This window comes from Thunnus maccoyii, chromosome 12 (assembly GCF_910596095.1).
Source record: "Thunnus maccoyii chromosome 12, fThuMac1.1, whole genome shotgun sequence".
Taxonomy (NCBI): Eukaryota; Metazoa; Chordata; class Actinopteri; order Scombriformes; family Scombridae; genus Thunnus; species Thunnus maccoyii.
In genome coordinates this window covers 10312616-10338706 of record NC_056544.1, presented here as the reverse complement: position 1 = coordinate 10338706, position 26091 = coordinate 10312616, and the positions used below count along the sequence as shown (strand labels likewise).

The 26091-nt window shown below is 40.8% G+C and overlaps 3 protein-coding genes across 4 annotated transcripts; 1 reads left to right on the top strand and 2 right to left on the bottom strand.

The window, feature by feature from the left end:
* Window positions 1-710: 710 nt before the first annotated feature.
* On the bottom strand, window positions 711-6927 carry cmpk (cytidylate kinase). The gene is made up of 6 exons (XM_042429610.1): window positions 6679-6927; window positions 5373-5519; window positions 4401-4553; window positions 4213-4289; window positions 3813-3909; window positions 711-1579 (listed from the first exon to the last, which is right to left on the bottom strand). The coding sequence occupies exons 1-6, from the start codon at window positions 6820-6822 to the stop codon at window positions 1538-1540; spliced, it is 660 nt and encodes a 219-aa protein (XP_042285544.1). The 5' UTR covers window positions 6823-6927; the 3' UTR covers window positions 711-1537.
* A 103-nt stretch (window positions 6928-7030) lies between these two features.
* fam78ba (family with sequence similarity 78 member Ba) lies at window positions 7031-11384 on the top strand. The gene is made up of 4 exons (XM_042429609.1): window positions 7031-7205; window positions 7380-8270; window positions 8493-8772; window positions 9466-11384. The coding sequence occupies exons 2-4, from the start codon at window positions 7936-7938 to the stop codon at window positions 9706-9708; spliced, it is 858 nt and encodes a 285-aa protein (XP_042285543.1). The 5' UTR covers window positions 7031-7205; window positions 7380-7935; the 3' UTR covers window positions 9709-11384.
* A 275-nt stretch (window positions 11385-11659) lies between these two features.
* slc35a3b (solute carrier family 35 member A3b) lies at window positions 11660-22673 on the bottom strand. 2 transcript variants are annotated; one of them, XM_042427574.1, is made up of 8 exons: window positions 22454-22673; window positions 17618-17864; window positions 17235-17389; window positions 15807-15929; window positions 15448-15622; window positions 13015-13133; window positions 12708-12841; window positions 11660-12519 (listed from the first exon to the last, which is right to left on the bottom strand). In XM_042427574.1, the coding sequence occupies exons 2-8, from the start codon at window positions 17820-17822 to the stop codon at window positions 12426-12428; spliced, it is 1005 nt and encodes a 334-aa protein (XP_042283508.1). In that variant the 5' UTR covers window positions 17823-17864; window positions 22454-22673; the 3' UTR covers window positions 11660-12425. The 2 variants fall into 2 exon arrangements, with proteins under 2 accessions (XP_042283508.1, XP_042283507.1); XM_042427573.1 differs by lacking the exon at window positions 22454-22673 and adding an exon at window positions 19069-19559.
* Window positions 22674-26091: the final 3418 nt, after the last annotated feature.

The following is a 26091-nucleotide window of genomic DNA, read 5'->3' as shown; positions in this document are numbered from 1 at the left end:
GTCTGCTGCGGCGCTTCTCAGCAGAAATAGACAGGCTGAATTCTGGTTCCCTAAGCAAGGCTAGGATGGTCGTGTGTGTAGATTTTGGGAACTACGTTCCATACCTAGGTCAGAGGTAGAGGACAGCCGTCTGTCGGTGCCTTATCCACACCGGCAGGGGGTATCGGTTATCTGTAGGACAGAAACCATTACACAGGTATTTTTTAAAATTCAAGTAGTTATAGATGGTATGAATAAGATCTCGCTGTGTAGTTCAACTACACTGATGTTCACTTGTATGGATTAATTCTTCAAATTAGTTCTGAACAACTAGTTGATCCCAAGTTGCTGCTAATTATCAACATTTATTTGTTCCTTCATTTTATTACATGTTGGTATTTTGGTTTTCATTTCAGCTTTTATTTATATATTTACTATTTGATTTATTGATTAAAATATACTTGTTGTAGCATTTATTTATTTTTCATCCTACATAAATCCCAACTCAGCATGAATGAATGAAACTGGAACTCAACTTCTGTGATGTCAGGCGCCCTCTTCTGGCTGATCCACGAGGTTTTGTGAATTTGAAAAATCTTCAGCAGTAAATTTATCAAAGTCTTGTTAAGTAATATACTACTGTATTATACATATAATAAGATAAACAGAAGCAAATAACTACAAGAAAAAAATCTTCCCAAATACTATTAAAGAAAGACATTGAAAGAACATTGAGCAAAACAAAAATCAGTGCGTTTACTTTTCAGTTTTATCCTCTTCCTTCAAGCAGATACAGTACAGATTTAACAAAACGTTCATTTTGACCTCTCTGTGTTTTCTCTATGACTAGTCCCTGGTGTCATAGCTGTGATGAAGCACATGGAGGTGTTCTGATACAGATTAAAATAATCGAAGAATGAGCCACAGAAACAGTGTAAACCTGATGACTCTAAACGGCACAAAAGCAACTTGGACTGGTTGGTCTGGTCACTGTCCATTAAATATGAGGCTGTTGTTTTATGCATTTTATTTGAATGCCAGACAGGCTATTGGCTGTTGAAGTCTGACATGGATCCCAGTCTGTTGTCATCAGGTCAAACAACTATTTGGTCTGAAGCGTTACAGTATGTCTGCTTCCAATGACATGATACTCTGAAGACATTAGTGATATATACCATTTTTGTACAGACTTCCAGTATTACGGGTGTCTTTGATTTACCAACAAAGTGTCTCTCTAAAGCTAACAAAATGATGTTCCTACTCAAAGGCCTCAAACTATGATGAATAACTGTGTACATGAGCTGTGAGCTCTTCAGAACATAAACTAGTTAATCACAAGTAGCTGCTAGGCATCTCTACTTCTCATTCACACCAATACATATTGTACACACACTCACAAACAAACAGCATTTACAAAAGAGATGGAAAACAACAACAAAAAAAGTAACCAAAAGTAAAAAGTCATATGGATGGACATATAAACTTATTATAGTGTACTTGCAGTTGATAAAAAGAAAAACTAAAAGGTAAAATGAATGTTGTTGGCAGCTGGAGAAACTCAACCCTCTTTGTCTAGGATGGCTTTCACATCAGCAAACACCTGGAAGAGAAAAACAGGCGAGTGTACTTTGGCTTGTCGTGACTCAAAGAAACTGAGTCTACATTTCATTTCCAGCTGAGTAATTTCACAACTCTAAGTACTTGAGGTGCAGCACATATTTATATCTCATAGTATCACTCATACTGGTTATAATATTTTACTCATTAGCTTCATTGCTGAGATCTAAGACGGTGGTGATGCTACAAACAGCTGGCACACAACGGACTCCAACAGGGTAAAAAACGCCAGTGATGAGATAATCACAGGTTTTAATTGAATTCCCAGTTCAAGGATATAATTTAAAGTACCCATCTGGAAGTGAAAAAATAAATGGAAATACTGAAAATGATCATGATCATCCAATTAAATGTGTGAATGCGCATACAAGACTGAAAACTATGTGAGGTGAATGTTAAACTAGGAAGTTTCTCAAAATCTAATGGATCTTTACAACTATGAGTTTGGGTAATAATTTTAGTATCTGCCTCAGTTTTCACTTCCAGTAAAATTAAAATGTGTATTTGCTTAAAAATTCCCATCAGGCATGTTTTAAACTATAAAAATATTGAAAAATCTAGAGACAAGATGCCTCCTACTTCACCGGAAAGTCAATTCTCAGTTTATGTGCACTGGAGGCTTCAAGATTTTACATCACACACTTGTGAAGTTGTATATTGGACCATGATTAGCTTCCAAATTAGTTGTGATGTCACAAATCATGCTCATAGGTGCACGACTTAAACTCAGATTTAATGTGAGCACAGAGAAACTTTCCTCATTCAGCAGATGAATGTGAAAACAACCTTCTAGTGTGAAACTCTGCATATAAATCATTCTGCACAGTGAAAGTCCAAGTCCAACATCCAAGGGAAGAAACAAAAAGAAGGGAGGGAAGGAAAGAATGAAGGAAAGAACGGAGAAACCTGACGTGTTGCTGCTTTTCCTAAAGCACAGAGTCACATTGTCCCCAGATCTCAGCAATGCCAGCAATTAATGGTAGGAATGACGAGCAAAACCTCTAAATCACACCCAGATTGTAAAAAACAAAAACAAAACTGGTCTGTCAGCCAGCTGTCGTCTGTGCTCTGTGACGGCACAACAACGTAGCGTCTTTGATGCCATCCTTGTTTCTGAGGTGATGGATTACTTTTTTGGTAGCGCCACAATATCAGAATTTTAAAGCAGTTTGGCTGGCACTTCAAATTGAGGCATATTTTTCTGCTGAAAACTTTACTGACTCCAGTTTTCCAGTCCACCTCTATAAAGTTTGAGTTACTGTTTTAAAGACAGCATCTAGTGGCCATCAGGTGAACTGTGCCTCTAACTCCATCTGGGGAGGTTTTCCCCTCTGCCCAAGTGAAGGATTTCCACATTCAGTCATGTGACAGTGACTCAGTTTCCTCCTCTAATATAGGACTGGACAAATTGCAATCTGATAAACTAATCCTCCGTTTTTGTGTTTTTTGATTATTTGGGCTGTTTTCACTGAAATCTCTCACACCATGACTCAAGTCTTCAAGCCAATGTGGAACTGCCTTACCCCATGTCTAGACAGCCAGTGTGTCAGACGCGTTTTTTTACACGCATGTCAGACACAACAGATACGCTCTCATTTTAATCTATTGAACTGTCTGCATTGGCTCCGTGCAGGCATGCCACATCTCACGGGTGTAACCCCGACCTGAAGTGTTCATTTACAAATCAAGTCTATTTTCCTCCGATTTATGCGCATCACTACAGTCATATGTTTTGGGATCTGAGCGCTTCCAACACAGGCGACCTACGCTCAACACTGCACCTGAACGCCTCCAGTGTAGATACACAGACGGAGCACTCGCTGCCGCTACTGCTCTGCTGACGTGCTGCTCATGCTATGTTTGCTGTCTAGACACGGGGTTAAGCTCTACTTCTTCCAACTGCTACTAGAAGCTGGTGTCAAAAAACGATGATCAGACTGTGTAAATTGGCGGGAAGCCACTCACATCACCCTTCAAGTCAAACTATTTCTTCATGACATTTGGGTTTCAATTATTTCATTTGTTAACATCATACTTTAAGAGGGCTGTGTTTAAGAGTTTTTTTTTTTTTTGGCCTTGATTGACCCGTTTTTCGACCTATCAAACTCAGCTGTGGTAGTTGTCACTTTCTTATTTCACCTCCACCCAAAATGTCCCTTCAGAGATCTATGAGTGATATTTATAGCTGTTCATGTCATGTCATGACATTTACTCACCTCATCCACAGAACGAGAGGCGTCTACAGTGCGCACCTTGCCGAGTTTTTCGTACAGCTCAATGATTGGTCGTGTAGACTGCAGGTAGGTTTGGATTCTGCATCAAAGAAAGAGATGCCTGGTTATTGGGGTCAGATGACACAGGGGACTCAAAGGACTCATAAATTAGGTCAAAAACACACATGAAGGCATCCAACAGTCAGCTAAATGGGTCGCAGAAATCTATACTGATCAGATAGGCTTGTTGTACTTTGTTATGAGAAGAAAATCAGTATACGAAATCATTAAATGGTCAAAAGCAGCAGTACATTTTTGCAGATACTACTTGTTCAAAAGCAAAGTGTGTTCTAAAATCAATACTGTTAAAATCGAGTGTTTTGGCTTTGGTTCAGGACTGTACCTTTTCTCCAGGCTTTCCCTGTTGTCATCTGTGCGTCCACTGCTCTTCCCTCTTTCTAGACATCTGTTGATGCAAACCTGTGGACAGGGAAGACAGAGATCATGTCCTCAGTGTAAAACAGCTCCCAGGAGATCAGCTCAGTACGCTGCATGTATCTAATAAAAGCTCAAAGGGTTTCCATGACGTACCTCATTGCCACAATCAAAGAAAAGCACAAATTTGACATCTGCTTTCTCATCCATAACAGTGTTCCAGCCCTGAAGGTTGTCCTCGTTGCGGGGGAAACCGTCTATGAGGAAACGGAACTTTTTCTCATCTTGCTGCATGGTCTCCTCCATTGCCTTAAAGAGCAGGAACAAAAACAAAATTGGAAAAAAATGTGTCTTTTGATGTGATTTTACTGCCAAAGCTGTTTATTCGAATGACAAACAAGGACCTGTTTTCAGATATTTAGACAAACCAATTAAAGGAGCAGTGACACGCAAACCTTATTCAAAATGCTTCCTACGTGTCTGCATGAAATCAAGCTCTCTTATCATGCTGACAAACATAAACAAATAGAAAACTATTTCAAAACACATTGACGTCATATCGAAATTCAAACATTTGCATTGATCCATGTTGCACATGGTTTTGAACTGTGACTGATTATATCAATTGTTTTGTCAAAAACAAAAAGTGGAGCAGAAAATAATGATTTGTCTCTTTTATAATCATTATAAAAAGATCAACATGCCAAAAATCAATCACAAGTTACCAGAGTCATCTGACCAAAATCCAAAACATTTTCATCTAAATGTAAAAGAAAAAAAAAAGAAAATCCTCACATTTGTGACGCTAGGAGAAGCAAATGTTTTGTTTACCTTAAAAATTACTTAAAAAATGTGTTGATCGTCACTATTAAATATGCTGTAAATTGACTTTGTTGTTTCTGCACTAAACAAAAGAGGTTCTGCCTGAGAGCAGAATAAAATTCAATACATTTTTGTGAAAATTTTTCAAGTTAGTTCCAGCATAAAATGATCTTCTCAGGTCCTGGAAATGAAACTGGAGTTGCACACAGGTCCTGAGTAAATAGTCTGACTCCTGACAGACGAATCAGGAGTTGCCTCTCGCTAGGCAACCAAAAACCTGATTCACAGCCCATATTTGGTAAATACCTTTTTGAGTAAGTTGATGGTGATCTCCACAGGGACAATTTTGCCTTCCTTGATGTAGTTGGCAATGAGCTGTCCAAACTCTGAGCCCTCTCTAGCTCGCTCTGCCCTCAGCAAGTCCCCCGCTGACAGATGGGTGTAGTTGTAGTTCTGAGAGACAAATGAAAGGACTTTTTTTTTTTTTTTGAATGTGATGAGTCTACCTACTCATCAAGAGTCAATTACTGCTGAGAAGAGAGTGACAGTTATTTAAAGAAAGTTTGTAGTTTTCTACTAAAACTTTGCAGACAGGCTAAATCCTTCTCACTCACAGTCCAGGAAGAAGTCCGTCCTTGTGTACTGAATGAAAGGAGTGTCTATACATAGGTGCCATTCAAGCCTAACCACCACACTTGAAGCACAGCAGCCAACACCCATGAACAGAAGTAGTCATAAAGTCTCCCTTACAGAAACTCTCTGAGTCAAAGACTTGCTGCTTTTCCAAGATGGTGCACAAGTCAGTGAACAAATTAATTATACATTAGAGAAAGCTCACCATACAACATACAAGACATCTTAACTGCTGGACTGATTCACCTTTGATTTAAGTTTAATTATCAATAACATCATAACAGATGTTACTGCAGTCATTCACAGAGCCTTGATGGCATGTCAGTAATGAAAAGTTTATAGGTTTATAAGTATTTATTTCTTAATTTTACAGTCTAAGTTGAGGTGAATAATATCAGTGGAAGTGTGTTGACCCTTAATCCTGTAACACTTGTATGGGATGATCAGGGTAGAAGTTCATCAGTGAATAAAGGTCTTCATCACCAACTGTTTCCGCTTGTTCTATTTGTCCAGACTTACACTGACCATTACATAACTCATAGCATAGATAAGTCAATGATAAGGTTACAACATGGAGCAGATGTCAATAGGATATCTCCTGCTGGCTGTTTTCACTCTGTGTAGCTCACAGGCAGGACATTACGCTCATTCAGACAAAATTTAACGGTAGATGAACATTTTCAGACACTAAGATTTCTCATTATTCTGATGAAAAACATTTAAATTGTGCTTTGTAGCCTCTACATGCCAACACAGGCTAGTATATGCACTATGTTACCCTGTGTGGCTAACTAACTAGCTCGCTGGCTATGTTCATTTTTAGAGGACAACCGGAAGCTAACGACATTTAGATATTACCTCATAAAAAAGAAGGCTAATAAAAAGAACAAGCATCCTGAAATCCACCAAATACTGTGTATATGATACTACACGCTTTCAAAGACGGCTGTTTTTCATTGTCCTTTCTCTCGCTGCTTACCTCCACGATCCTGGCGCACTGGGTGCCTTTGCCGGCGCCCGGCCCGCCCAACACGAACACAACCTGCGGCTTCATCATCAGCGACACCTGGTTATACAAGCTGCACACCCTCTGAGACACGGTGCCGAACACACGGCCGATCATAAACCAGCGGCGCCTCCCTACAGACGTGAACAGGCGGCGGCGGCGGGACAGAAAGCAACGAGCAGAGCTGGCCGGTGGATGCGTGTCAGTGTCAGTGGTAGGAAGTCAGTGAGCTCAGCGACACTACATCCGCTATCGACTTCACTGACCAATAGGAGCGTCGCACGGTCGTGACGTAGCCTCTAGCCACGCCTGCCATGCACTTGTTATTTTTTACAGTGCAGAGGTCGGGTGACGCCCCTCCCCTGCCTCTCCATCACCAGCATCAGCACCCCCAAGCCGAGCGAGGCGAACCGCGGCTGGAAGAGGATGCTCTCCGGTCCGTGATGCCCCAAAGCTCGACGAGTCAAGACGATGAGACGGCTAACCGGAGAGACGGCGGGGTATAGTCACTGTTTTCTGCACTGTTTATGCCGCTCCGCTGCCTCCATTCATGATGCACCATTCATGCATCCCCGAGAATGGAAGCACACATTAAAATAGCCCGCTACAGCCCTGTTGTCGCTCCTCCACAAGACACTTTTCTCGCTCGTTTGATGAATCTTCTTCTCATGTAGGTCAAAGTGATGAAGAGCCTGGTTTTATCTTTTGAGGGCGCCGCGCGAATGTAGGGCTAACGCAGGAAAGCCAAGCGAACAAAAGGCATCCAGCCCCCCTCCTCTGACGCACCTGGCTGCCCTGTCGCCACTTGACATGACAGCTCAGAGCCGGGAGCAGAGCAGCAGGATCAAGGGGCACCGACGTGCAGCCGGACGTGTGGACTCGACAAGGAACAGAGGAGCCTCCGGACGCGCGGCGGAGAAGCAGCAGCAGCCCAGGGGAGGCCGGATTGCAGTTTCTGGGGACGAGCGCCAAGGGCAGTGCGGCAGTCAGCAGGCAGACCGGGGGGAGGAGGCTGCAGAGATCTGTGATACTTCGCCTCCAGTCCCCCACTGCGCTCTCACCTCCATATCATCCCGAAAATATGCTGGTGGACGCTTTTATGTTTGATGATTGGTGACTGTGTTACTTCCCATCATTTTGTCCTCCTTTTTCCTCCCAAACAAGCAGTGATGATGGGATATTAAAAGATTGATCTGCTCTTCAGGCAAGGGTGGAACCCGGAGGGGACTGATGTGCATACTGGCCAGGTATCATTTGCTCCCTTCTTCTCTGGTTTTGCTCATTTTGCTTGTCGCCTGCACTATGGGCTGTATTCAGAGCATCGCATGCAAGCCCCGCATCAGACGGGAGAACATTGTGGTGTATGAGGTGTCAGCCTCTATCGACCAGTGTCCCACCATCATTGAGGAGAACTCACCAATTGTGCTCCGTTACAAGACGCCTTACTTCAGGGCCTCAGCAGGAGTAGTGATGCCGCCAGTGCCCCGAAACGAAACCTGGGTGGTGGGCTGGATCCAAGCTTGCACCCAGATGGAGTTCTACAACACCTATGGTGATATTGGCATGTAAGTGTTTGGAAGATATCATCAGGACTTAGCCTTTTCGGCCCTCACTGAGCTCAGTATGTGTGTGTCTGGGAAGGTGTTTGGATATGCACACCTCTTTCTTTTTCTTTCACCCTGTCACATACTCAGAACATCTAGACCACAATCCTGCACCTGGCGCTGCCAAAAATAACCCCCTCATCCCCTCTCTTTCTCTCTGTCCTCCTCCGTCCACTGCCGCAGGTCCAGCTGGGAGTTACCAGAGCTGAGAGAGGGTCGGGTCAAGGCCATCAGCGACTCAGATGGAGTCAGCTACCCCTGGTACGGCAACACCACTGAGACGGTCACCCTGACTGGCCCAACATCCAAACCGTCCCGCCTGACGGTCAGCATGAACGACAACTTTTACCCCAGCGTGACGTGGGCTGTGCCCATCAGCAACAGCAACACCCCCATGCTGACCCACATCACCAGGGACCAGAGCTTCATCACCTGGCTGGTGGCCATGAACTCTATCACCAAGGTAGGACAAAAACGCAGAGCAACAGCAGACCTGCCACTCATTTAGATGAAGCTGTTTGTTCCCTTATGCATAAAACTGTTGAGAGGTTTTTACACCCTAAAGACACATTCATGCTGATATATGCTGTTCGGTTTGAGTGAAAAACATCAGCTTTACATCTTTAAAAACTTGCATTACACACAGACTGACTGTGATGTAATTTGCTCTTCCTTCACTTTCCTTTCTGGTGTAAAGTTGCAAAGTATCACGTCATTGCCTTCAACTCTCCTGAATAAAAAAAGTCAGTCTAGCTTAAACTGTGTATCAAAATGCACACAGTATTTATTCATTGTCTCTGTAAAAGAGTTATATTCCTTCCTTCCCTCCAGGCTATCATAGAGAAAGTACTTTTACACATTGGTGGTTCACCAGTTAAGAATAGAAGCAGAGCACACCTGTCTTTGTTTTTTTTAGAAAATGTAGAAATTCATATTTTAGTGAAGTAAAAATGGCATTAAAACATTTGTCTGTGAAAAATATAATATATAACGATTTATTATGATGCACATTAACTAAGCATCTTTTAATAGTGAACAATATAATGCACAATTAACTCCTCATGCACTTAAAATAGACGGCATCGTTCATACACACAGTACAGTATCACATATACAGTATTGACTATATTAACTTTATGCCTCTCTCTTCTTCCAGGAGCGTATCGTGTTGCAGACGGTGCGGTGGCGGATGCGGGTGGACATCGCCGTGGACCCAGACATGCCTCTGGGCTCACGGGCCTCATTGGTGGGTCGTCCCTACCAGGAGCAACCGCACATCCTCAACTACCAGGAGCCCATTCCTCCCAATGCGCTGGGGAGGCCGAACGCCAACGACGCCCAAGTGCTAATGTGGAGGCCACGGAGAGGGGCACCACTAGTGGTCATACCGCCAAAATAGGAGGCTTGGATGGTTCCACAGACAAAAGTATAATCGTTCCCTCTTGCAGAAGAGTGGGGGATGCAATTGGTGAAGTTGTGAAGCCCATCAGAGATTAGAGGACTGATGGTTTCCCTGCGCTGAAGATGCCAATAGCTCATTATTCTTGAAAGATTTAAGCGGACCATTATAACAAGCCAGAGAGGATGTTACATCTTGGATCTGACACAGTTCGATGTCAGAATGGGAGTCTACAACGAACTAGTGTCAATGGCCCGGAGATGCATCACGGCTTTTTTGGCCCTCGACAAGTTTTGGACTGCATTCGAGAGTTCTGCCTGCCTTTTAGTAAAGAAGGAACACTGTTTTTAGATGTACCACAGAGGTATTAGACCACAACAAGAACTGCATCCTGCATCCTTATGTAGATCTTATTGCATGAGATGAGAGTGAAAGAGACAAAAACTGTCCTTTGAGAAGAATAAGAATAGCATTTGTTTTGTATAACTTGATACCTGAAGACATTGTGATTGAGAAGTCGCATCAGCCAAAAAAAAAAAAAAAAACCAACAACAAAAAACCCTGCGGGCTGGTTAAACCTCGTATGTGCCAATAAAGGCCTTCAGCACACTCAGTACCAGAGTTAAAGGATGTATTCAGATAATTTAAAAGAGACAAAAAAGTATTATATGAATCTTTTTAGGTTAAGATTAAACTCATGCATCAGTCAGATTGTATTAAGAGCACCCACTCAGCATAAAAGTCTGGAAGAAAAACAAATCTGCTGTAGTTTTCACTGGAGTTTTGCTAATTCACTCACATTTTTCAACTCCGTAGCCTCAGTAGTGCAGCTGATACTGTATTCAGACGGGTGACAAACCATCAGAGAGATGAGCTCGACCTGTTACCACATTGTAATAAATAATGTCAGCTATGCTTTCAATAAGTGCGGTGAAATGACTTGGAATGGTGCCATACAACAAATTGAAATCAAGAGGGTGATAGCAGTCAGAGCCACATATATCATAGCTGGAATGGGGCCGAACTGAACTCAGACCAAGGGTAGATTTAATGTGGCAGTAATCAGGCCATCTTGTAATATCGTGACAAAGTTTCATACATTTTCTGACAATCAGGGATTCTAAATGTACCCTTAACAGTTTCTCTAGCGTGGACTTTAACCAGACCACATTTTGAAAAAGAATTGATTTGGATAAGTGCCATTTTTTAACACTGGTTGTATGAGGTCACATCACAGCATCTCCTCATTTCATGAATATGTACTATTTAGTAGTAGGTTTCTGCAGATAATCACAGATGAAGGTATTCCTGTGTCATGGTTATGGTCCTGGGCTCTGTCCAAGTCCCTGCCTGCCACTCCAAACACGAGTCACATGACTCATCCTCCATCTGTGCTTCTCTCCAGGTTCACACCTCACCTTACCATCTGCCTCTATCTGCCCTGTCTGTCCACCTCATCACATACACTACCTCCATCCCAGAATGCTCATTTTGCTCTTAAATCCACAACTATGCAAAGATTGTCTGTGACTGTATAACAAAACAAACAAACAAAAAAAAAAACAGAGGGAGAAAAACTGGCAAAATAAGAGAGATTTCTTTTAAATGTCTCAATTCTGTTTTTATCTTCATTTATTTGTCAGGGTCTTTGTTGAATAAAATGGCTGTTACTACCATGTAATTACTCAATGAGGTTAAAATAGGTTTTATTAATTCAGTGTGTCTACATTTGTTGCTGCACCGCAGCTCATTCAGCCATCTGTTGCTATAGAGACTGGTTTGGTTTTTCTGAGTGCACTGCAACTGGAACTGAAAAAAAAAAAAAAAAAGGTTCAAAATATTCATGGGTGTGCCAAGCTCTGTGTGTATGCATTAGTGTGTGTGTGTGTGTGTGTCCATTCATTTCACTTTGAAGTAAAAAAAAAAGATGAAGGCAGAGCTAGTTGTTCCAGCATAAAAGATGCCGTAATTTATTCATTTGTTCCTGCACAAAGACCTTTATTTTGCATTTAAATAACAGTAGAATGTGTGCTTTTGATATAAATCCTCAGACTGTGAGCAGCAAGGTCGAAGCAGTCACATCCCATCTTATCTCATCACATATAAAAAAGGACATTCAGCATCTTTGAACAGAGGTAACCCCTCCTCTTTGCAGCAAGTTTGCTCTTCATTCCACCACTAGATGGAAGCTCTGTCAAGGATTTTCCTCTCTTTGAGGCGGGTGCTCTCAGCACCATTAACACCCTTTTTGTTTTGTAAATACATCCCTTTCCCCATATCCCACAATACATAAATAAATGACTGAAATATAGACCTTTAAAATATCAGTTTCCACATTTCAGTGAGGTCATGGTTTCCATCTCCTCTTAGTCCCTCTAAATTGCACTTGCAGACAATTTGGTCATACGGTGTATACTTGTGTTAATGCAACACTGTACAAGCTCCACTGTTCTCCTGTTTGTATTTTATAAGAAAAACATACATTTACAAAGCAAATGTATTTCATTATTGACCCACACCTTTTGTGCAAAGCAGCATTTTACCAGAGTAGCGATGGGAAACATTCATCAGAGTCATGGCAGGTTTGTTGTGACTATCACTTCCACATTTCCCGCATTCTTAATGTAAGCATGCCAAACTCGCTGTCACACTTCATAGAGTCCTGCTCCGTCTGTCGTCTCCTCTGTCAGGCAGTACAGTCCACAGACGTCTCCTGTCTATACTTTGATGGCGCTGCCGCTGGTGGGTTTGCCCTTGTAACCGTAAAGAAATGTGGCAGCAATAACCAGCATTGCCCCTAAGAAAAACATGCTGAGAGACAGGCAGGAGCAGGAGAAAAAGAGGTGATGATGTAAAATGAGTTAAATATATAAAAAAAAAATAATCAAACATTCATGTCATGTTAAAAAAAGACAGGCAGAAATGTATTTTTCTTGAGTAATAATTTACAAATCAGAGTCCAGCCTTGTGGGAGTGTGCACAAGCAAGCGTTCGTTTACCTAGTGGGGTTAAAGTCCTCCAACAGAAAATATGAAATGAGTGTAGACAAGATGATGGACAGAGAGGTAGCAAATCCTTTGAGGATGTTGTCCGCATATTTAATGACCACTGCTATGACCAAACCGCCCAAAGCCTGCAGGCAGAGAAAACAGTGTTTGAAACCACCTTGTGAGCACTCGTGTGATGTGGAGATACCAAGAACATGTGTGTGTGTGTCTGTGCACCAAACACACAGCATCACAAATACGGCTGTAAATAAGCAATCAGGGGACCCAAATGAAAAAATAAGAAACATAACGGTCAAACCTGTAAGACAACGACTGTGCAGGTGATTGTGTTGTAGCCTTGAAACATTCCCGACTCCCTCACTCTCTGACCGTCATATATTATCATTCCTAAGAAGCCAAACACAAAGCCGAACAAACCTGGAGGCGAAACAAAGGAAAACAGCTTTAGTTTAGAATGAGTTTAGACTAGTTTTGTCAGGAGCAAATGGTTAAGTCTCACATTTTAAATCCGATTGCTGTCTTCAGAGGCTTTGTAACTACTCTTAGCTGCCACAAGAAAACACTGTAACCAAAGTTTAAGCCAAACCTGCTGCACATATGGTGTGAGCGTGTAAACTAGTATAAGGTTTTATATCATTTTAGCGCACACACAGACACACACAAACACACACGATAGTTTCGTCACGTTTGAGAGGTGCCCTGCCTTTAATCCCCCCCCCCCCCTTGCCCAGCAGCATTTATGCTGGAACGACTAGCTGCCTTCATCTCTTTTCTTACTTCAAAGTGAAATGAATGGATGAATTGGAGCTGTATGTGTGCACATTCAAACACACACACTCACAGTGAGAAATCCACAAACACACCCTGCGAAACACAAGGTTTCATTTTCTCAATTATACATCAGTTGATTGATTTGTCTGTGAATTTTTGAGGCTTTGAAAGCTTATTCTACTTAAAAGTTTCAATTGAGGGAGAGAAGAAGAAAAAGTGTCGTTCTGTAACGTTTTGACCCCCTGCCCTCTGCTCTGTCTCATAAAATAAAACAAAATCTCATTAAGACAAACCTTAATGAGTGAGTGAGGTTTGTCAAACCAAACCACACAGTTTTCTTTTAAAATATAGTGTTGGGTGGGCAGATGATATATTACACTTTTGAATTTTGATATAACCGAAAAAGTGCAATTGGGTCACTTTGGTAACATGGCTCCTCTTGTCTCCTTATTCTCCAAAGTAAGGAAGGGACACTAAACTAAAAAGCTGATAAATTATTTCACAATCATTTTATCAGCTATGAGCCGACCATTTCAAACAATAAAGTCATAGTTAACACCCATTCTTTTATCAAGTAGTAAGTTTGTCGCACCAGCAGCTCAAACTACAGTGTGCTGTCCAACCCTAATGACAAACAACCACAGGTATATCTGAACACAGTGAAAACATACTTTTATTAAGTTATGCCAATTTATTTCTATCCTTCAGTTCATGCACAACATTATTTCTGGTTTATGTCTCAATGCGGCATGATGTGTTTTATCACAGGGCAGCAGCAGTTGCCAACAGATCGTTGGTATTCATGAGAAATACAGCATGTTGGCCACTTGAATATTAATTTGTTCAGTGGAGAGTTTTGTTTTTTCTCAGTTACTGTTTGATATCCTCTATAACTCTCCTGCAATACTGATGTAAAGAACATGAAGCAGTTACACTCTGAACAACATCTGAAGTGTTTATGACTGAATAATGAATGCTAATTCAGCATAAATACTATAATCTCCACTCAGGGAAAGAAGCCTTATTTCCACTTGAGTTGACAATGTGTTATATCATAAACAATATAAATTTGCATCTTCACAAGTACGAGTTGTTCAGTGTTAATTACAAGTGGATGGGAGTGTGAAGCTACTTGAGGTGATGATGCAATCAAGTGACATGACTAAAGAAGAAACGTACAACAGAGGCCTGCAGCTAGAGATAAGACGAACCTTGTTGCAAAAGAAACCCAGTTATGGATTTTAAGGCTGTTTCAAGGGAGTGCTTCTGTTTTTCAGGCTGGACATATCAAACTCTTCACATATATCAGCATTAGGTTTCTCAATAAAACAGTGTGGTCTGTTAAATTGAAGTTTATCTTCTTTGTTACTAGATTACACTGGTGTCATGGATGTCATCAGGGATATTATTTCAAACTTTGGAAAGTTCCCTCCAGAGCCATAGAAGACACTATACAACTGTTTTCACAGGCTGAGCAGTGCTTCGCATGACAAGTAAACTGAATTTTATGTATAAAATATGTGGAGTCCTCCTTTAACACAACACACTACTCCAATTTTAGTATTAGAGTGATTATTTATTCTTTCTGGCACAACTTTCTAATGAAGCATGGTTTATAAATACATATAAGTTGTGACTAACAGCTTTACTAGTGTTAATAAATCATTCACTAATGCTTAATACGTAGGTCTGTAACAACCCATTGATAAGACACAAAAATTACAAAAGATCCCTTTAACTTCTCCATTCAATGTGTTTTTTATGCATGACATTTAAGAAACTATTTTGCTGAGTCAATGAACTACAACTAAACGTATAAGTAAGACGTGGAGGGGTTGGAGTCATGAAAATAGGCAGGGCACCTGTCGACAAAAAGTTGTGAGCACACACACACACACAAACACATCATTATTCACTCACCACTCACTCTGCTACACAAAGAGAGGCCACAGTCACTCACCCAGCTGTATGTTACGAACCCACACGCTCTGTTTTGTCTCCTTGAGGATTTTCTCAAAGTAAACACCAGCGAAGCCGCTGGACACACAGGCCATCAGCACAGCCATCAGTCCCACAAACTGAGAGCCTGCAGACAGGACTTTCTGCTCCGAGTCAACTTCAGACTCTGTGGGCCACTGTGGAGGTTAAAACACAGGGAGAATACTTAAAACCTGTCCGGTCAATTAGAGTAGTATTATTAATCTGTGACTTAAATGTCTGATGTTTGAATGAAGTCATACACTAATCAACACTAGAAACCACAAAGCAGCTAAACCTGTGTATTTGCAAACAGCACATTCAATATATATTTGCTGGTACCTGCACTAGAGTGACTCCAGCCATAAGAAAGAGCAGGGAGAGCCACTGGTAGAGACCCAGCTTCTTCCCCAGCATGGAGACGGAGAAAAGCGCTGTGGTGAGGATCTTTAACTGGTACGTGACCTGCATGAAACGCAGAAAAAACACCACCACCAAGAAAGAGAGTAGATGATTCATTCACTGCACATAAAAACACAAAGAGGTTGACAGGTACGTAAATATGACAGAACATCAGCCACATCAAATATGATCCAATACAGACGCGGAAAGGTCAATATACGGAGCCAAAGTCCTGCCCCTCGCCTAGTTAGCTCCTGTCACACTCACTTCTCATTTCTTTCTGAAAATCTGAAACATGACACTGTATGTACTTTTCTGTGCTGGAAGATAAATGAGCACCTACTTATGTACTAGTTAGTAAAATGTTGATACCTCCTCATCTTACCCAAGAAAAAACAGCATTATTTTGTTAGCATTCAGCAGCCCATCGATCTTAGCCGTACTTTGTCAACACTTAAGGATAGCTTCAGTTGTTGAATGCTAAATATTATCATCATTTTATCTTGGTTAAAATCATGCAGTGCTCAGTAGTAGATACCAATTTGGCTTATAGTATGGACAGAAAACCTTAGTCTATGGGAAAAACACTTAGTTTTATGGTTAGCTAGGAAGGGTGGCAGAACTTGAGAAGTTTCGCTGCTTTCAAAATAAATTTATGAGGTGTTTTTAAAAAGGTGAGAGCTCAATAATCTTGGTTTTAAGTTGTGAGAACGCTTCATGTGACTGACAATAAAAATGGAAGTGGCGTGGCCCTTGTTTTATTTTCGTTTTTTCAAAAATGAATGGTTTTGTTTTTGTTGCATTTCAGTCTCATGCTAGGAACTAGAGCAGGGTAGATAACCGCAATAATTTATGCAGTTATTTTGTTAAACAAAAGAGCAACTTGGTAACCATAGGCTCCGACATTTTAAAGGAAAAGTACAACGTTTTGGGAAATATGCTTATTTGCTTAGAGAGTTAAATTTGATACCATTCTCCAGTTGTAAATACAGTATGTCACTAAATTGTGTGAATTTACACAGTGAGGTTACAGCCAAACTAAATTCAACTCAGTTCAGTTACACACACACTGAGAAATCCACAAACATACCTTATCAAACAAAAGGTTCCATTTTCTGAATTGTACATGAGTTCATTGCTTTCTTTGTGAATTTCCATGGCTTTCATGGAATTTGCGCAGCGACCTCAGAAATAGGTTTCGCCTCATTAGGTCCAGGCTTTGGTCCCCACGAGGACTACTGGCCTTGAGAAGATTGGTGTTTATACCGGAAAAGGTCCCAGTGAGGTAACAAAAATGCAGGCACACGAGCAGACACACACACACACAGACAGATGCAGCGAACTTGAACCAGCACATTCATGTGTAACCTGATAGGTGGCTGCGTCCAGGTTGGATAAGGCAACATAGAGCAGATTGTTCTGCAGTGTGTAGATCCCTGCAGGAATGGCCAACTTCATGGTCTCCACAGACTTGTTCACAATCTCCTCCTTCAGCAGCTGGTTCATTGCCCGCAAACTGAAATCTGGTGGAGACAGAGAGTGTGTTGTCAGACAGGGAACGTGGGGACCACCAATGGAGTGAAGAGACAAAGACACAGACATCTGAAGAGTCAGGTATGAGGAAGATGAGGGAACATGTTGTGCCTACTAGTGCCTAATCTACAACTGACAAATAAATCAACTGAGAAGAAAGAGAAAAACTGAGAAAAAGACCTCAAGTCTCAACACGTGCTACCAGATTCTCTACTCACTGTTCTCCGATAAGACGAGGAGGGTGCAGGCAAGGATCTTTAGCACCTCGGCTGACACCACAGCGGAGGAAGCCAGGTAGCGGGGGCCATCTTCCTTCAGGGTACGGGAGTAGCGCATGGTGAGCACCAGTGAAGTGGTCTGCAACACCAGCACCCCCAGAGACATATACTTCAGCCTCAAGGAGTGTGTGGACGACAAGACCATCGTGGAGGACTCTTCCTGGGAGTCAGAGGACAACGAGAGATCCTTTAGGATGGACATAAAGAAAAAGAGACACATGGTTAGAGAGGCAGACGGAATGAATATCTGGTTTAGTCTGAGAAAGGAGAAACAACTCTAATCATAAATCCCTACCAGATAAAAACAAGGCTGCTAAAGTGTCCTTAATCAAGACACCAGCCTGCTAACATTGCCAAGGTTGCTGTTGTGCAGCTGAGAATACAGGAATAGTTAGTGAGGTAAAGTTGACAGGAAGAGAGTGGCAAATCTATGTAGAGAGAGTGAAGAATGATCAGGAATGCCGGTCAGTAGTTAAAGGGTAGTTAAAGTTAGAGCTGAGAGTCCAGCCTGAGGCAATGTAGGGCATTCCTGTCATCTTTACTGCAGTCTTGGAGCATAAAGCATGAGCATCGGATTAGCAGTAAGAATTAGGTGTAAAGATTGGGAACAGAGCATGTATTTTACAGTACAACTCAAAGTTAATGTTATTCTATACTTGCTTAGTATGAAAATATGTCCTGCACCAACAGAAGCAATTCAGGGGCAGGCACTGGTGAATCATTAGTGAAGCACAAACAGCAGCTAATAGTTTATCAGCCACACCTTCACTTTAGATTTAAACAAAAGTCGATTTTGAATTTATGATAAGAAAATTCCTTGTTATGTTTACCTGAAGCTGATATGAAGCTTCAGCAGTCTGAGTTAGTTTCTGTCTTTTTAGTGTAAAATTCACTTTTTGCGTTTCCCTGTTGAGCTGCAGTGGAAGGATGGTGACACAGTAACTTTGGAAGATATCCACTTGATTTGTCTAACTTGGATGACTGATGCCTCATATGAGCTTCAGATGCACTAAAAATATCATAAATTCACTTCAAGGCGCTTTAAAATCTGTAAAACATACAAAACTGCAGTAGATGTGTGTGCAGAAAAGACAAGAATAGCAAAATGAAAATGTGTAAAATCTGAATGACAAAACTGTAGATTAGATTTAAACGTGTATTTTCTGTATTTGTAACATTTGATTATGACTATCACTAATGAAAAAATGCATGTCCTGAAGCACACACACAAACACACACGTGCCATAAGATGTCAAGGCTCACCTTGGACATATTTAACCATCAGTAGTCAACAAGTTTGTGGCAATTTTCACAAAACTTGTAAATCTAATCTTCTAGCCCCTTAGCAAAACACCAAGAAGAAAGCGCATTGTCATGTGTTGCGTTATTACCGGTCTCATATCTCCGCTGTCCTGAGGATTTGGTAACAGACATTCTTCCCTTTCTGGTGTCACATTTCCTGACTGAAGCATCTTATCTCTGAGCCGTTACTTTCACTTCTCTTCGTCACTTCAACCTCAATGACACATGCTCCAAAATGTTTAAAATCCTTCTGCTCAGAAGGCAAGATAGTCTAAGGGGCAAACCATATTAAACTCCTGCAGTAATGTCACTTCCAGCTTGTGAAACAGAGTCTGCTATTGCCCCCTTTCATGTGATGGGACGAGAGAGACGTTTCCTGGTTTTTACGAAGTAGAACTCCAGAGTGGGATTGGCTCAGGAGGATTGTATGCAATGTACGGTTATTAAATGACCCCTGCTGGATCTGACTGACTATAATACAGCCTTTTTCAGTGTGAATTTCCTTGCTGTTAAAGCATAATTGTCTAGTTACTTAGTGAAAATAACGTGTTGGAGAGTCTGTAAATGTGTTTTCGCTATTACTGACACACTTAGAGACAAAGTCCACTGAGCCTTATCATAAAATGGTTGTATAATTTCCTATAAGGTAAGCATCCTGCCTGGGTAAAAAGAGGATGTACAACAAGCTATAACGGCCAAAGAAGTGTTGACAGAACGAGGGGTGTGGTGTGTTCAACACACTGGCCTCCTTATGCAGCTGCTCTGCTTAGCAGAGGGGGACTGCTGCACAATCCTCCTCTGTTTGTGTGTGTAAATGCCTGCGTGTCCTCTCACACACACACAACAAACTCTCCCCTCTCTCTCTCTCTCTCTCTTTTAGCACATATTAGGAACACTATTGGCTTTGATTTTCAGTTCCCAGCTTTGCAAGGATCTTTACACTTGTGTATAAAAACTTTTGCTAAAATTTACTTGAGACAGAAGTGAAAATGTAGAATCCAGCAGCAGCCTCAGTCTTTACACATTCATGCTGTCTAGCTAAACAGGAAGTGATGCACAAGACAACTACAATATTTCCACTTGATGGTTAAAGGGGAATAAAAAGTGGGAAAAGTTAATTAATTATTGAATAATGAACGTTTTAAAGGACAGCAAATCCAACACAACCTCTCAAATGTGACACATCAAAGGAATAGTAAAGAGAAACTATTTCCTCTGTCACTCAAATATAACCAAAGAGTAGTGAAATTCACTTAGTGGGAGTATTAAAGTGTTAATGTAGTTTTTCATTTTAAAAACTACTGTGTACAACATTTACTTATTGGTTGATGGATCCTTCAGATAGGATTATGTGGCTTTTTCTGAGACCTGCAATTGAAATTAATGCTGCACCAATGTTTTTTTTTTTTGTTTGTTTGTTTGTTTTTCTTGATTTCTGGACAGCACATAAAAGTGTTAAAGCAAGAGACTCATTAAATGAAGTAAAAAGAAGTTAGAAACTTAAAACAGGAAGCTGTCAGAATCAAGAAGTGTGGTTGAATAGAGCTCAAATTAACAAAAGCTGCTCAAAAAGACTCCAGTGAGCAACTAAGTACATTTACACTGTTTGGAGGTGTAATAATAATATACTAACAAGGGCTACTCTGCATTGTGAATACTTTGACTTTTGATACTTAAATTACATTTCACCAATACTTCTGTACTTTTACTTTAGAAAAAACTTTGAATACATGACCTGTTACAAAGAGGTTTTACATTGTGGTATTGCTACTCTAACTTAAGTAAAGGATCTGAATACTTCTTCCACCTCTACCACTGAGTACTTCACACATGAGGTACCAACAGCTGACCCCTGACACTTAACACACCTGTCTGCTATATTGAGGTCTTAGACAGTCCAGACAGCAATTTTCTAAACACATGGAGCGATCCCTTCCTTGCGATGTATTTGAGTCCAAAGCAAATCCTTTCTCTTGTGTGCAACAGCGACACAAGTCCGCAACACTAGAATCTGTCCAATCTACCAGCAGCTTCTCGGGGAGGAATATGTTCAGAAAACCCAGTCAAGCTCAACACCCTTCAACCTGTCACAGATGATATGTGTGACATTTCCATACAGAGTTTTCTTTCTGCTTGTGTCAAACTCACCTGGCTCCTCCACCACCACCACTGGAGTACCTGCCTAGCAGCAAATGTCTTCATCGAGTGCCTCAGAAAAGAAAACTGACAAAATGATGCTGAACATTTTGAAGTTATGAATGAAGGACTTTAAAAGAAAGAGAGGGAAAGTGTGTTTCTTTTAAAAATGTTTGAGTTTGAAACCATTTGAGTTTTAATCAGTTGTTTGATGCACCAGACCAGTCGACAAAATCATTAAAATATACCAATATTTCTAGGCCTTTGTTGTTTTTTAACTTCATGCTTCCGTAACCACGAAGGCCAGGCAATATTCTTGTCTGAAACTAAGGTATGTAATTAATTGAAGTAATTAACCCTCTTAATCACAAGAATCACATTTCATTTCCTTGTGATGTAAAGTAGCTGCATCCCTACTCCATCACCACCATGTCCAACCTCTGTGATAGAGGATGCACTAAAAGACTACATATTATTCCTGGTATAGAGAGCGGAGGTTTCCATTTCTGATCTAAATATTAAAACTGGTTTCTTTGCATCTCACCAACCAGCTTCCCTGTTAGACTATCTATTCTCTCAGGCTTGGTGACAAAAAACCAGATCAAGATGTTCCCTGTAAGGACGGTGCAAACACAGCAGGACAAAGAGCTAGAAAGATCTTTACCATTGACAAAGCAGATGTAGTATTAGATTACGAAGAATACAGAGATGTGGCCGGCTCAGGTCAAAGAGAGGGGTTTCTGTGGCCCTGCTGAGGGTGGGGTCTCCAAAACTGCTCCACTAACTCTGAGAGCTCAGCGTAGTGCACAAGGTAACACAACACTAGTGAGATAAACAGGTCAGACAGCAAAGGTGCCCCAGATCTACACTGAAACTGCAGTGTAGTTTCTAAGAAGGCATCAAAACCTGAGTCCTACACCTTTTGCTGGTGACGTGGATCTGTGAAGTAAAAGCAGAACTTATTGTCCTGCCATCACATGGAAAGGCTTTATTAATTTGTTTTAATGGGAGTTGACTCGAGCAAATATTGAACTTTACAACTTCATCAGGATGTGGATCCGACAACAGGGAGATGAGTGAGTGAATGAAAGTAAATTAAGTTGGTCTCAGCCCACATTAAGGCTCCTCTGAGGCTTGTTAGATGCTGTCAACAGATGATAACTGAAGAGAAGATTACAGATTGAAAAAAGTAGCAGAAGTTACTGATTTGACATACAGCAGACAGCATAATTCATGATTTTTTAGCATCTGATCTACTTCTTATAAACTCACTGATAGTCTAACTTCTCCCCTCTGTGCCTCAATGAGTCACTTTCTCTCCATCATACAGTAACTTACCTGTATCTGCAGATGTGGAAGATAGTTTCACTCATTCGCTAAAGAGTCTTCTCCCTTTAGCTCTTCTCGCTACTTCAGACACTCATAAAGTTAATCCGAGTGTAAAAAATAAAAGGTAAACTGTGGCTGAGACACAGAGAAGTCTTTCACAGCTGTAGGTTGTAATCTGTATGTTGCGGTATGATTTGAGTCCTCACTCGGGACGGAGTCTCTCCTCCTCTGTCCTGAATGAATGAGTCGCCCTGTTCTGAACACACACTCCAGATGTTTGGTGACACCTGCTGGAGAAATTAATTTTGCACTATTTCCGACACGTTGCAGTAATGTCAATGGACAGGCTAAATTAGAAATTAGAATTTAGACGGTTTTTACACATAAAAAGTTAAAACAAACAAACAAACAAACAAACAAATTTCACTGAAATCTGTGTTATAAAAGTGGTTTTAAGAATTGCTGCCAAAAAAAAAACAACCAAGAAAACAAACAGGAGAAACCAGGTTTTAAAACTATAAGATGCTAAACAACTGGAGGAGGGATGTTGTTCTTCAAGAGGGTTAGAGTTTCCTAAATCAACTTGATTTAATGAGTTTAATATTCAGTTTAAGTTCTGAAATTGTTCCACAGCTAAGAAATACGTTAACACTGAATCACAGCTGAAGTTTTATGTTGTGAAGACTTAGGCCTGAGGACTGGCTTGACTTATTGTGACTACTGAAAGGTTTACTTTAAATACTGAGAATTTATATTTCTTATGACAAAAAACTGTATTTATGTCAAAGAATATTAGTCCTTATAAGTTTAAACATCTTTGGTATCTTTTAGGGGAGCGAGGATGGAGGTAAAGCAATGTAGTCCCAGCATCTGTGCATCCTTCAGACCGCCACTAATCTTCTTGAGAAGAAACTCAATTTCCATTAAAAAAAAAAGAGAGGCTTCCTCCAGGTGTGGAAGACAAGGTACAATTAAAGGCTCGGCTCGCTGACGTGCTACTTCTCAGGTGACGACAGAGAACGGAGAAGCCTCCAGTATGGAGGAGCAGCAGTTGGTGTTGAACATGGAGGAATGAGGTCATGAGGAGTCACTGCTGCTGTTCAGAGTGAAGACACTTTAAACAGCCACATACTTAATTCTTCTTGAGCTCTGAATATAGTTTCCTGCAGGCGGAAAGAGTTAATAGAAACATTAATGTGCCCTCAAGCCTACGACTGATTAAACAAGTAAAGAAGTGATTAAAATAAACAATTAAAATAAAGTCAAATTTTACCCAACACTCATCATAATTAGGAAAATGGATTCAGAACCCTCGGATAGACACTGAGAAACAACCGAATATCTCATCCTGTTGTGTATCACGTTGACTCCTACCTGTGCAAAGCCTTGTGGGAGGAAGAAGAGCTGTTTCTGGTTATGAAGTTTAGTCCTGTTTTCTGGATAATGTAGGTTCACGTTGATGGCTGTGTTCTTTTCCTCCACACAACACATAGAAGTACCTGTTAGAGGCAGAAGATGGTGTACATGTAACTTACAGGCAGCTTTAATTTATCAGCCTAGCCATGCTACAATTATACAGTCATCTGAAAGGTTGTTACCATACCGAGTGTATTATTGCTCCTCCACAAATGAGTTTGTACATTATTTATCCTTCAGAATTTTCTCTGTTTTCAGATTTTTACACAAGTCCTCAAACTAGATAAAGGGAACCCAATTAAACAAATGAGACAAAAACATTAAACTTATTCATTTATTTATTTAGGAAAATTATCCAATCTTACATATTTGTGTGAGGCAAAAGTATGTGAGCCCTTGCTTTCAGTAAGTGTTGTGACCCCCTTTAGCAGCAATAAATTCAACCAAACATTTCCTGTAACTGTTTATCAGCCCTGAACATCAGCTTGGAGGAAGTTTAGCCCATTCCTGATTACAGAATAGTTTCAACTCAGGAATGTTGGATGAACTGCCTGCTTCAGGTCCTCCCACAGTATTTCTGTAGGTTTAAGGTCAGGACTTTGACTCGGCCATTCCAAAACATTATCTTTCCTCTGCTCTGACCATTCTTTGGTAGATCGAGTTGTGTGTTTAGGGTCATTGTCTTACTGCATGAGAGGCCTCTAGTTTCCTAGACGTTACCTTAGGGTCCCTTGTGGCCTCCCAGACTATTACATGCCTGCTCTTGGTGTGATTTTTTTGGTCAACCGCTCCTTGGGAGGGTAACAATAGTGTTGGATGTCTTCCATTTGTACATGATCTGCCTGACAGTCGACTGAGTCCAAACTGTTTAGAAATGGTTTTGTAACCCTTTCCAGCCTGGTCATACGTTACATACGTCAAGCTGGTCTTGAGAATGCCTGACCTTTGCAGTGAGAGCTATGACTGCCTCATGGTCAAAGTGTGAGGAACTAGAGTAGTTAAGGAGGGCGTCTTTTGTTTTTGCCAACAAGACCCTGAGTCGGTGTCACAGACACAGTCAACAGAGGTCAACGGAGGAGGATGAGTGCTTGATACCTTCACAGATACCTTCACATATCTTCACAGGAAGTCACAGTGCAGGTGGAGAGAAACAAGATGTCAGTTAGGTTCCTTGTGGATAAGCTGGTTTCTCTGAAACATAAAAAAATAAAAAGGATCATTCATTTTTCAGTCTTCAGATCCACCAGTCTTTATTTTTACTCTTTGTAGAAGAAAGAATCACATCAAAATCTGTTGAGGATTTTGTCCATTTTTTAAATGAAATTAGCTGTTTCTTTAACTTTTTTTCATTATTGCATCACTCACTGCACACACACACATACACACACACAGAAATCTCTCACTGATCGTACAGCTCTATTACATTTAACACATGAACAGTGGTCATTTTCAAGGCAGATATTCAAATAAATGTTTAATATGAATGTGTTTCTAACAATTTGTAAATTATTATGAACAAACATTGATGACTTTACTGAATGTTACAGCATTCCACCAGCAGATGGAGTCCTGCATTATCTGAAAGGATACAAGTCAAACAGCAGAATGTGTCCCTGAAACATGAAGCAACATACAGGATGCTGCATCACTGAGCCAGACTGGTTGTATGACACACTTCAACCATTTGAGGGCATCAGTGATGGTGAAACTGAACCTCAGGGAGTGTGAATAGGCTGCATAAAATTAGAATTAGGAAAGCAAAGCAGGGAGATATACTTTAGTGTTGCAATAGAATACAATGAGTTGAGGTCGTGGGTGAATGAGGAGGGAGAAAGTTAATACTTTCTCCAGTTTAGTCCTTACAACTGTGCAAACCTTGTCCAGCTGGTTTTGTTCAAGAATTATTTTTCAGTTTTGCTTTTCCTGTAGATATATACATATATGTATGTATGTGTGTGTGTGTGTGTGTGTGTGTGTGTGTGTGTGTGTGTATATGTATAGTCTGACATTACAGTATTTGTTTTTGCTATTTCTTATGTTATTTCTTACTGTACGTCTATTGATATTTCTCATCATAATTCAGAACCATGATGCATCCAAAACATATTAAGGTGGTGAAAAAAGGGCGAAAAACCATGTGAAATATGCTGGTACAGGAGGACCTTGACGTACATCAACAAACATACTGTTGCAGATACAGAAAAGTGTTTTTCATAGTGTAGAATATTGAT